Source organism: Macaca mulatta, chromosome 20, assembly GCF_049350105.2.
Source record: "Macaca mulatta isolate MMU2019108-1 chromosome 20, T2T-MMU8v2.0, whole genome shotgun sequence".
NCBI lineage: Eukaryota > Metazoa > Chordata > Mammalia > Primates > Cercopithecidae > Macaca > Macaca mulatta.
In genome coordinates this window covers 65,146,231-65,158,943 of record NC_133425.1, presented here as the reverse complement: position 1 = coordinate 65,158,943, position 12,713 = coordinate 65,146,231, and the positions used below count along the sequence as shown (strand labels likewise).

The following is a 12,713-nucleotide window of genomic DNA, read 5'->3' as shown; positions in this document are numbered from 1 at the left end:
GGGACAAAATTGTCCCTAATGAGAACCACAAGGAAAGACAGACATTAATCAAATTATAACAAATTATTTAAATGATGACAAGTGTGCTGACTGCTGCGCTAGGGATGTGTGGGATTCTCTGAAAGCTTTAACAAGGGGCCTGACCTAATCTTTAAGGGATAGATGAGAAAAGCTTCCCTGGGGATGTGACAGTGTTGCCTCCTCTTTTAGCCAAACATGGACAGAACTTACCTGCCATGGACACGCTTCTGTATAAACAGGTGTATGCCATGATCAGAGAGAAAGGAAGTGAGACATCGGGTTCCTTTAGGAGAGGTAAGGTAGGCTGGCTTTGATGCATAATTATCCATTTCAGATGCTGCTATCTAAAGCTCACTCAGCTGGCACAGCTTGGGCAAGCGGCCATGAACTTAAGACTAAACCAGCTAGTACGAAATGGAGACCAGCTGCGGATCCTGTCTTCTTCACGAGAGATCTGGAAGTCATAAACAATAGAGCAAAATGAGAATCAGGATTTACCACATTTTCTCATTTCTCAAAGGATTTGGATAAAATCTCCCTCTGCCTCACACCAGGCCTTTTACAACACAATAAATCCTAGTAGAGAGAAATGGAAGAGACCTGTGAGATGAGCAAATGTCTCCATCCCCAGTAGTCACGGGATTCAGGAGTCCCCAGTTGGAAGATGTGATCAGATCTTTCACTGTTCCTTAATGAGGCCAAAAGGGACTCCTTGGAGCTAGGGCCTCTATTTTAATGTTTTGAGAATTCTGTTTTAAATGACTTTGCATCCTACTGTGACTTCCTCATTTTGTCTCTCCCTAAAATCAGTGGGCTTGGACTGTGAATTGGACTGTGAAAGAGGGAGCTTAGTGATCTCTTGCCCTACCCACTTTTTTTTTTTTTGAGACGGAGTCTCGCTCTGTTGCCCAGGCTGGAGTGCAGTGGCACAATCTCAGCTCATTGGAACCTCTGCCTCTCAGATTCAAGTAATTCTCCTGCCTCAGCCTCCCAAATAGCTGGGACTACTGGCGTGTGCCACTATGCTTGGCTACTTTTTTGTATTTTTAGTGGAGACAGGGTTTCACCATGTTAGCCGGGATGGTCTGGATCTCCTGACCTCGTGATCCACCCGCCTCGACCTCCCAAAGTGCTGGGATTATAGGCGTGAGCTACTGCGCCCGCCAGTACCCACTTCTTTCATAGATGAGGAGACTATGGTCCAGAGAGAGGAAGTATCTGGCTCAAAACTGTACAGCTGCCTTGGCATGGTAGCTCATGCCTGTAATTCCAGCATTTTGGGAGGCTGAGGCAGGAGGATCACTTAAGCCCAGGAAGCTGAGGCTGCAGTGAGCTATGATCGCACCACTGCACTCCAGCCTGGCAATAGAGCAAGACTCTGTCTCAAAACAAAAATAAACAAAAACAAAACTGCACAGTTATTTGTGGCAGAGTAATTCTCAAGCATCTTGATCTCCTCTTTCCCCTACATTTGAGAACAACAGAAGACAATATAATATACATATTAATTTATATTTTACATATATATTGATTTATATGCAATGTGGGGATCCTGAGCATAAAAAGGATGTTAGTGGATAAACCAGTGAAATCCTAATAAAGTCTGGTGTTTAATTAGCAGTAATAAACTAATATGGGCTTCTTAGTTTTGACAAGCGTTCCATGGTTATATAAGATGATCACATTAGTGGGAACTGGGTGAGGAACATACAGAATCTCTGCACTATTTTTGTATCTATTCTGTACATCTAAAATTATTTCAAAATAAAAATATCATTTAAAAAAGAAGTAATAAATGTGCATAAAAACAAGTTCAAACAAAACAGAAGTGTTTAAAGAAACCACCACCAAAAAAAAGAATTAAAGTTCTTTATTTCTGCCTTATGATTCTGCCCCTAAGTTCCAACCACTTTTAATAGCTCAGTGTGTGTGTTTCATGTTTATTCAAATAGAGAGAGTTTTAAAATATTCTATCTCATTTAAACAATGAGCTACAGTCATATGATACAATCATATGAAATGGGCATGACAATCAAATGAGGAAACTGAGGCTCAGAGAGGTTACATACCTGGCCCAGAGCCACAGCTAGTAAATAATAAATGTCAGGGACTAGATTCAAAGCAGACTCTGACTCTACCTAACTCCAAAGGCCACGCTGTTCGCAGGGTCCACTAGAGCTGTGGAGTGGATGAGTGGGAGCCCATGCTGTGGAGTGGATGCATGGGAGCCCATTTGTGCTCTCCAAGCCACATGCTCCGGCAGGGGCTGTGCCTGCTTAAAGGACAGGTGCCACCCTTTACTGAGCATGAAGGCTCCCTACGGACAGCACCAGCCCTCCTCTTTCCCTCTATCCTATGCCAAGAGGAAGGTGATGCTGGCCATGGCCATGATCATTATAGAAAATAACGAGTGTGGCTGGGCGTGGTGGATCACGCCTGTAATCCCAGCACTTTGGGAGGCCGAGGCGGGCGGATCACGAGGTCAGGAGATCGAGACCATCCTGGCTAACACGGTGAAACCCTGTCTCTACTAAAAAATACAAAAAATTAGCCGGGCGTGGTGGCGGGCGCCTGTAGCCCCAGCTACTCAGGAGGCTGAAGCAGGAGAATGGCGGGAACCCGGGAGGCGGAGCTTGCAGTGAGCTGAGATCCGGCCACTGCACTCCAGCCTGGGTAACAGAGCAAGACTCCGTCTCAAAAAAAAAAAAAAAAAAAAAAAAGAAAAGGAAAAAGAAAATAACGAGTATGATTGAGGATGTTTCAGGTCGTCAGCAGTGAAGGATGCGAAGGGAGGTGTGTTCTGTAAACATCAGGAAACACAGGAGTATGAGATCTCATAATATGTTCTAGCAAACCCACATTCTGCAGGTGATGGGTGCACATTTGGGGTCCTTTGGTGTGAACCAATAGCAGAGGATTCAAAACAAAATACATTCAGCTCTCTTTCTCAAAGCAATGTGCTCCACTTGCTAGGAATGGAATTTTCACACATTTAAGGTTGAAATGAAATTTCTGGGAGGGATCTGTGAATCATCTAGCCAGTCACCACTTGCAGGGGCCTCTGAATAGGAGGAAATCAGGACAATATGCTGAGTTTTTCACCACTGGCCTCTGGGCTGTTCAGGATATTGAGCCTTGTGTGACCTTCCCAACAGAAAAATCACCTTTGGATACAATAGCAGAGTGGTGCTCGGAAAAATTGCCTGGCAAACTAAGTTTTGCACCTTAGAAAGGAGGAAACTACAGTCTGTCTTACTGTCCTTCACTCTGTTCCAAGTCCTGCATTAAGCACTTGTCTGTGCTCTCACTTATTCCTCACATCACTTTGTGAGGAATGTTCAGTACAATTATCATGCCCATTTCACAGATGAGGAAACTGAGTCCAAAGAGGAGAGGTATCTTGCCCATTCACATTCCATAACCAGCTAAGAAACAATTCCATACCACTGGGTGCAGCGGTGCACTACTGTAATCCCAATACTTTGGGAGGCCAAGATGGGCAGATCACCTGAGGTTAGGAGTTCGAAAACAGCCTGACCAACATGGTGAAACTCCCTCTCTACTAAATACAAAAAATTAGCTGGGTGTGGTGGCGCATGCCTGTAATCCCAGGTACTCAAGAGGCTGAGGCAGGAGAATTGATTGAACCCGGGATGCAGATGTTGCAGTGAGCCGAGATCACACCATTGCACTCCAACCTGGGCAACAAGAGTGAAACTCTGTCTAAAAAAAAAAATTCCACACCAAATCCTTTGCTTTTTTTTTGAGACAGAGGCTTCCTCTATCAGACAGGCTAGAGTGCAGTGGCTCAATCTCACTCATTGCAACTTCTACCTCCCGGGTTCAAGTGATTCTCCTGCCTCAGCTTCCCGAGTGGCTGGGACTACAGGCATGCACCACCATGCCCGGCTACTTTTTGTATTTTTAGTAGAGATGGGGTTTCACCATGTTGGCCTTGGCTGGTCTCGAACTCCTGACCTCAACTTATCTGCCCGCCTAGGCCTCCCAAAGTGCTGGGATTACAGGCGTGAGCCACCACACCTGGCTTGTAGTATTATTTACAGTGGAAAAATTGGAAACAATTTAAATGCCCATAATTAGAAAATGATCATGGTATCTTCAAAAGATGGCATATGATACAAATGTTAAAAAATCATCTTTCTTTTGCCTCATAGAAATATTTGTCAATCTAGCATACAGCATATGTGCACAATACAAATGTAATATGACATTCAAGGATGTAATTGCTATTCTTAGCCATATCATTCTCTTTGGTATAAGAAAATCATAGATTGAGTGTCAGAAGCTGAAAAGCACAGGGCACCAGGAGAAAAGGAGTCCAGGAAAAGATAGAAATGCTCTTTAAAGGGTGTCATCATATAGGATATGTCTTGTGTGCAATTAGCTAGTCTTGAAAAACTTGATGTAAGATTAAAAAAAATCACTAGCGTCCTTAATTGTGTACACATTTGTTGAGTGCTTATTATATGCAGATACTGGAGACTCAGTGATGAAGAGAAAGCGTTCCTATCTTTCTGAGCAATGCAGTCTGTATAAGAAAGCATTGTTGGCCAGCACAATGGCTCACGCCTATAATCCCACCACTTTGGGAGGCAGAGGCGGGCTATCACTTGAGGTCAGGAGTTGAAGACCAGCCTGGACAACATGGTGAAACCCCATCTCTACCAAAAACACAAAAAAATAGCTGGGCATGGTGGCACACGCCTGCAATCCCAGCTACTCGGGGGGCTGAGGCAAGGGAATCACTTGAGCCCAGGAGGCGGAGGTTGCAGTGAGCTGAGGACACGCCACTGCACTCCAGCCTGGGCAACAAAGCAAGACTCTGTCCCAAAAAAAAGAAAAACAAAGAAGTAATTGTTCTATCTAGTCTGTGGGTAGCATCAAATGAATGAGTTAGGAAACATTTCCTCCATCTGATAATACTTAGAGGGGTGATTCTCCGAGGGGGGTGATGTTCCCCGCAGGGGACATTTGGTAACGTCTGCAGACACTTTTGAATGTCACAGCTAGCGGGGGGCAGGGGAGGAGTGCTTCGGGCACCTAGTGGAAGAGGTCAGGATAGTAAACATCCGACAATGCACAGAACACCTCCTAAAACAAAGAATTATGTAGCTCAAATATCAATAGTGCTGAGATGGATAAACTCTGACTTAGACTATCAGGATTCTTTCTTGGAAGTTACAGAGTTACCTTTCGTGGTGGGAATGGGGAGGGAGTGTCCCACAAGGAGATGGCAGCCTTGCAGAGACGTGGTTGCAGGAGGGAAAAGGATTTACCTGGGTGATTATGTAGCTTGTTAGGCAAAACTATGGATGGAGACAGTCCCAATTTACTGAGAATCCTACTCCAAACGTTAATTTGTAAATTGCTTCTTTGGCATATCTTGGATCCCCTCCCTGCCTCCTTCCAGAAGGAGACCATATGTAAAAATGAAAGGCTCTGGAGATGAAATCAAAAGACATGGGTTGAATCTCAACTTCATAATCATGAAAATCATTTTACTTTTCTAAGCCTCAGTTCCCACTTTTGAGAAGCAGGGATGCAAATGCTACCCCTCCCAGCTGAGAAGAGAACAGGTGTTTGAACTGCTTGGCTCTGGATACAGGCTCATGTGTAACTCTGACATTGTATGTTTACAACGTATCATTAAATGAAAAGGGTGGTTATAAAGCAGTATATATTGCATGCATCCAATTTTTGTTCAATGTGACTATCTGCCAAGAAACTAGTCGGGAAGTAATTATATCAAACAGCTAACATGAATTGTTCTTGAGTGGCCAGAAACAAAAACCAAACCAAAACACAAACCAATATATTACTTTTGATATTAGATTATAAATACATATTATTGAAACTCATAAAAGTTTTTTTAAAAGATATTTTTTGATATGAGAAATACTTAGGATGCAATTTAAGCAAACACAAAAGCAAGATAGAAATTGCATGAACTTGCCAGGCAAGGCTCATGCCTATTATCCCAGAGCTGTGGGAAGGAGAATTGCTTGAGGCCAGAGTTTGAGACCAGCCTGGACAATACAGTGAGACCCTACCTCTACAAAAAATGAAAAAGAAATTAGGCAAGTATGGCAGCATACAACTGTAGTCCAGCTACTTGGAAGGCTGAAGCCGGGGGATCACTTGAGCCCAGAAGGTCAAGGCTGCAGTGAGCCACAATCATATCACTGCACTCCATCCTGGGTGACAGAGTAAGACCTTGCCTCAAAAAAAAAAGGAGTTGCACAGGCTTGCACTGTTCAACATGTTAGTCACCAGCCTCATGTGCCTACTGAGCACTTGAATGTGGCTAGCTCTGAATTGAGATGTGCAAGTGTGTAAAATATCTCCTTTTAATTTAATAATCATAAAAATTGCTAAATGTTTATATTGATTATATGATAAAATGATACTTTTGATATATTTGGTTAAATAAAATATATTGCGTGGTGGTTCACACCTGTAATCCCAGCACTGTGGGAGACCAAGGCGGGCGGATCACCTGAGGTCAGGAGTTAGAGACCAGCCTGACCAACATGGCAAAACCCCGTCTCTACTGAAAATACAAAAATTTAGCCGGGCATGGTGGCAGGCACCTGTAATCCCAGTGACTCAGGAGGCTGAGGCAGGAGAATCGCTTGAACCCAGGAGGCAGAGGTTGCAGTGATCCAAGGTTGCAGTGAGCCAAGATCACACCACTGCACTCAAGCCTGCACTCCATCTCAGAAAAAAAAAAAAAATATATATATATATATGTATATATATGTATACACACATACAATTTCACCTGTTTTTATTTTTATTTAATGAGGCTTCTGAAGCACTTTAAATTACATATATGGTTCACATCTGTGGTTTGCCTATTTCTTTTGAATAGTGCTGATATAGACAACAGAAACTTGACTGTATAATGAAAAAATACAGAGAAAAAAATAGAATGGAAAAATACCGAACTCATCACTGTGATACAGTTTAAACGATAGGATTATAGGTGATTTTTTCTGCTTCTTTGCATTTTTCTGCACTTTCAAATTTTCTATGGGGTCCAGATCTCCCTGTGATAATCTGGAAAAGGGCAAAGGGAGTCTAGAATCTCTCCTGTACTCCTGGGACAAAAACTATTCTTCCTTAAAAAGATTACATCTTACGGGGACTGTTATTGTGTGAATTAAAACATGGGGTGCTAGCTACTTGACGTCTCCATGGTTCTGGGTATGACGGAGAAGGTCCCACATTCTGATCCCTGCTCTGGGCGGGGACGGGCATCTTCCTCCTGCCTTCCCCACAGAGAAGGAACCAAGGGTATGAGAACTATGAGAAGCAGCTCCGTGGATGCTCAGAACATCCCTGGGCAAGGAAGTGAGTCATCTGGTGAGTCAGCCCCGCCGCCCTGCTTTCATTCTTGGGATTGTTCCATGTCACTGCTCCTCTCTGTTACCCTTTCCCCCCTCACCCCCGCATCACATGTGTGGTCTCAAGGCAGCCCAGGCAGATTGCACTAAGAAGGGCTCCTGGGTGCTCAGCACCTAAAGTGGGTCATTCATGGCACTGCCTGCGGTCACCCACAAGCTCGCCTCTTACTGTCATGTCAACTCATCCGGCAAAGGTGTTATTAGCATTCCCATTTCACAGATGAGAAAACAAGACAGAGAGAGGTGAAATACTTGGCCAAGGGCTCACAGCTAGGAACAGACTGGGTCCTGAGATTCAAGTTCAGGCTGATTCCAAAGCATGTGTTTCTAGAACTTTCATCTAGGTCTGCCGCAAACAAGACTGAGAAGTAATTTTTTTTTTTTTTTGAGACGGAGTCTCACTCTGTCACCCAGTCTGGAGTGCAGTGGCGCAATCTTGGCTCACTGCAAGCTCTGCCTCCCGAGTTCACACCTCCCGAGTTCAGGGTTCTCCTGCCTCACCCTCCCGAGTAGCTGGGACTACAGGTGCCTGCCACAACGCCCAGCTAATTATTTTGTATTTTTAGTAGAGACGGGGTTTCACCGTGTTAGCCAGGATGGTCTCCATCTCCTGACCTCGTGATCTGCCCTCCTCGGCCTCCTAAAGTGCTGGGATTCCATGCCTGGCCAAGACTGGGAAGCTTGTGTCTTCCAAGCCACCATTGCCCTAGATTTCAGGTGCTTGAGACCCTCATAAGGTCTGGTCACTCTCTTAACAAACAGGTCTCTGGGAAAGAGTCTAAGAATCTGGTATCAGACATTTACAACAAAGCATGAATTTAGGCTCATCATTACTCCTTCAGTGAAAATCTGCAATGCGAAGTCTTATTCCAATTGTGGGGTGAAAGACTAAAAGGAAGGTCTACCACTGGCAGACACACTGGGGAGATGTCCGGGGAAGAAAGGGAGTGTGCTCAGTGCTACTCTCTGTTGAACCGGACCACGAGCCACCCTGGCCATCTGCTCAGGAGCCCGGTCTTGCTTCCAGTTTACTAAGCCAGGTGGGTGGGGCCAAGGCCAAGGAAGAGATGCTCATGTGATGTGGCTGCCACAAGAATCCCACCCACTACAGATTCCTCCAGTGGAGAGTCACGCCTAGGGATGAAGCATTTCCCTTTCTTTTCAACCTTTTGATTTTTTGGTAATTTAATGTTTTTATAGGTAATCTGTTCACATGGTTCAAAAATTATATACATTACATACACGCACACACAATTTTCTTTCTCTTTCTCTTGCCAGGTCCTCCTTCTCCCTAACTCTTATCCCACTCCCACGGTCTCTAATGTTATTAGTTTCTTTGTATATTTCCAGAGTTTCTTTATGCATATACAATAAACGCACACATGCACACACCACCACCCTTCTTTTTATACAAAAGTCGCAGGCTCTTTTTACAAAAGTGAAAATGCTACAGGGAAGAACACATTGCTATAAACACTTGAATGAAAAGGAATCTGGCCGGGCACAGTGGCTCACACCTGTAATCTCAGCACTTTGGGAGGCCGAGGCGGGCAGATCACCTGAGGTCGGGAGTTCAAGACCAGCCTGACCAATATGGAGAAAGCCCAGCTCTACTAAAAATACAAAATTAGCCAAGCATGGTGGCACATGCCTGTAATCCCAGCTACTCGGGAGGCTGCGGCAGGAGAATTGCTTGAACCTGGGAGGCAGAGGTTGCTGTGAGCCAAGATTGCACCACTGCACTCCAGTGTGGGCAACAAGAGCGAAACTGTGTCTCAAAAAAAAAAAAAAAAAAAAAGGAATCTATAGGTATTTTCTTTCTGGGGCCATTAACTAGGCCCCAGTTTTTTTAGCTTTTGCATTTTTAATGTTAGGTTTAATGAGGCATAATGTACATACAGTAAAATGTATCCTTTTTAGTGGGCAGTTCTGCAAGTTGTCACAAATGCATATGGTCTCACAGCCATTACTATGATTAAGATGCAAAAGGGCCCAGCGTGGTGGCTCATACGCCTGTAATCCCAGCACTTTGGGAGGCAGAGGAGGGTGGATCACTTGAGGCCAGGAGTTTGAGACCAGCCTGACCAACATGGTGAAACCCCATCTCTACTAAAAACACAAAACTTAGCCAGGCGTGGCGGTGCACACCTGTAATCCCAGCTATTCGGGAGGCTGATGTAGGAGAATTGCTTGAACCCGGGAGGTGGAGGTTACAGTCAACCAAGATCACGCCACTGCATTCCAGCCTGGGCAACAGAGTGAGACTCCATCTCAAAAAAAAAAAAAAAAGATAAAAAAGGCTTCTACCACCCCCACCACCAAATTCTTTGATGCCCCTTTGCAGTCCCCTCTAGTGCCACCCCCAACCCCTAGCAACCATTGGTATGTTCTCTGTGCTTCTAGCTTTATGTTTTCTAGAATGTCTCATAAATGGAATCATACATCATTCCACAAAAAATATGCACTCTTTTGTGTCTTGCTTTTCTCACTTGGCAGAGTGCATTTGCGATTCATCTCTGTTGTTGTTGCATACATCCTGCATGTTAATAGTCTATTTCTCATTATTGGCGAGTTGTATTCCATTATTTGGATGTGCCACCATTTGTTTACCTTCGTATCCATTGAAGGATATTTGGACATTTGGACATTTGGGTTGCTTGCAGTTTGACGGTATCATTTCCATTACTTCTCTTCCTTTTTTTTTTTTTTTTTTTTTTTTTTTTGAGACGGTGTCTTGCTCTGTCACCCAGGCTGGAGTGTAGTGGCACGATCTCGGCTCACTGCAACCTTCGCCTCCTGGGTTCAAGTGATTCTCCTGCCTCAACCTCCTGAGTAGCTAGGACAACAGGCACCCACCACCATGCCCAGCTGATTTTTTTGTATTTTTAGTAGAAACGGGGTTTCACCATGTTGGCCAGACTGGTCTCAAACTCCTGACCTCAGGTGATCCACCTGCCTCAGCCTCCCAAAGTGCTTGGATTACAGGCATGAGCCAACCTGCCCGGCCTCTCTCTCTCTCTCTCTCTTTCTTTTTTTTGGCAATAGGGTCTTACTCTGTGTCCCAAACTGGAGTGCAGTTGTGCCATAATAGCTCACTGTAGCCTGAAACTCCTGGGTTCAAGCAATCCTCTCACCTCAGCCTCTCAAGTATTAAGAGCTGGGATTACAGATACATCACTGCTCCGGCCATCTCATTTTTAATCTTTATAATAGCCCCATGACTTACACTCATTAGCCTCATCCTAGAGGGGAAATCTGAGAGCAGGAGAGGTTCAGTGGCCTGCCCTCCCACATCATTCAGTGGAGAAGCAGCAGAGATGGGATCTGAATTCAGATTTGACAGGAAAAAACCTCCTGCTGGGAACGGCGATGTGATCCTGTCTTCCCGCCACTATGTTCAAAGCAGCCAAAGACACCTAAGCTGTAAGGGCTAAAGGTATTAATAAAACACAAACTTCTCTTTCTAATTTTGGCTCCCTTGCAAGAATTCAGACTAGTGGTGAGAGGAAATACTAACGGGGGCCCCTCTAGGCTGGCAGCATGCTCTACCACCTTAAGCCTACCAGCTTTCCCAAAGGGAATGATTCCTAATGTTTTTGAGTGGGTATGGAATGTGCTCTTAAAAGTTTATAGTTCACTTAATATGCATCATCTCATCAAAGAACAACTTCACAGGGGGTGGACCTGGCTCTCCCTGCAACCCACCCACAGAGCCACAGACGCCTGGTGAACTTCGTGCACAAGCCTGTGAGTGACCCTTAGCATTTCTCTCAATTCTGAGCCACACACACCTACCCTTGTGCAATGACAACCTGGCAATTCCATACGCCCTCCTGGCACGCCTGGATTGGCAGGGTGGTGGCCTGGAACGCCAGTCGTCCTCTTGGGAGTTTGTAAGGAATTAGAAGGGCCGTATGAGCACCCAGAGTGGGGCCTGGCATCCAGGAGACAGGCAGCAAATATTGTTCCCCTTCGCTTTGCTGAATCCAAGAGTCAGGTACCATGCCAGCAAACGACACACTGGAGGTTAGACCAATGCGCTACGTGCCACAAGCAAGTCACCTCCTACTCCAATGCTTGCAGTTTCCACATTCATAACGTGGAGCGGGTCCAAGTTCATTAAATGGCATGGAATTATATACGTAGCCTTTCTTTCAGCTGAAAGAGGAGGGATTAAGAAAAAAACTCTTGTAATCTCCTGGGTACCCAGAGGGCCTTGCCCAACCCAAGCAGAGAAAAAGATTTTACAACCATAGAGAAGCTATCAGACGCAGCTGGAAGAGACCCGAATCTTATTGATCACCAAAGCCAGGCCCACAAGGGGACGTGAAGGAGTGTTTCACTGGGTCATAGAATAAATAGATTCTCTGTGTCACACTCATTGTAGAAGTCTTTATAAAGTGGATTGTGGGGATAGCGACCTAGAGGGCACAGACACTTCACTGGGGTGAAATGAGATCATTGTTTATGAGCCAGCAGTCTCGCGTCACTTCTATTTGGCCCACACGTAGGGTGACCAGCTCATCCTTATTTGCAGTGAAAGTTCCGCATCCCAGGCGTGGTGGCTCACACCTGTAATCCCAGCATTTTGGGAGGCTGAGGTGGGCGGATCACCTGAGCTTGGGAGTTCAAGACCAGCCTGACCAACATGGAGAAACCCTGTCCCTACTAAAAACACAAAAAATTAGCCGGGCGTGGTGGCACATGCCTGGAATCCCAACTACTCGGGAAGCTGAGGCAGGAGAATCACTTGAGCCTGGGAGGCGGAGGTTGTGGTGAGCTGAGATCACACCATTGCACTCCAGCCTAGGCAACAAGAGTGAAACTCCGTACCAAAAAAAAAAAAGAAAAGAAAAAGAAAGTTCCACATCCCAGGAAACCTCTTATCCCGGACACAACTTAGTCCCGGACAAACTGGGATGGTTAGTCACCCTTCTTACATGATAATTTCTTAAAACCAAATTCATAACCAATATTCACGACTGAGAAGATTTCTCATGAAATATTCCAAATGCCCAGAATCTCTTAAAAACTGGACAACTTGGTAACTCTGCACCCACATTTGCACATGGAAACAATTGGCTGGTATTGAATGGTAGCAGCTTCTCCCAGATGGATCAAGCACTCACCGCGTTGCCACAGTCCCCATCACTCTTTGTCTTACATCCATCCACTTCATTCCAGGTGTTACCTGCCTGGCTCCTGTAGCATTAGTGTTTGCAACCCTTGAGGTAAATGTACTCTAGCCTTTGAAAAGCTTACAAA

General features: G+C 45.0%; 1 protein-coding gene across 1 annotated transcript in view; it reads right to left on the bottom strand.

Moving 5' to 3' along the window:
- Positions 1-231: 231 nt before the first annotated feature.
- CYB5B (cytochrome b5 type B) overlaps positions 232-12,713 on the bottom strand; it is a 112,961-nt gene continuing 100,479 nt past the window's right edge. The window contains exon 4 of the mRNA XM_077983717.1: positions 232-475. Coding sequence (XP_077839843.1) covers positions 377-475 — 99 coding nt within the window. The 3' untranslated portion in view covers positions 232-376. The remainder of the gene's footprint in view (positions 476-12,713) is intronic.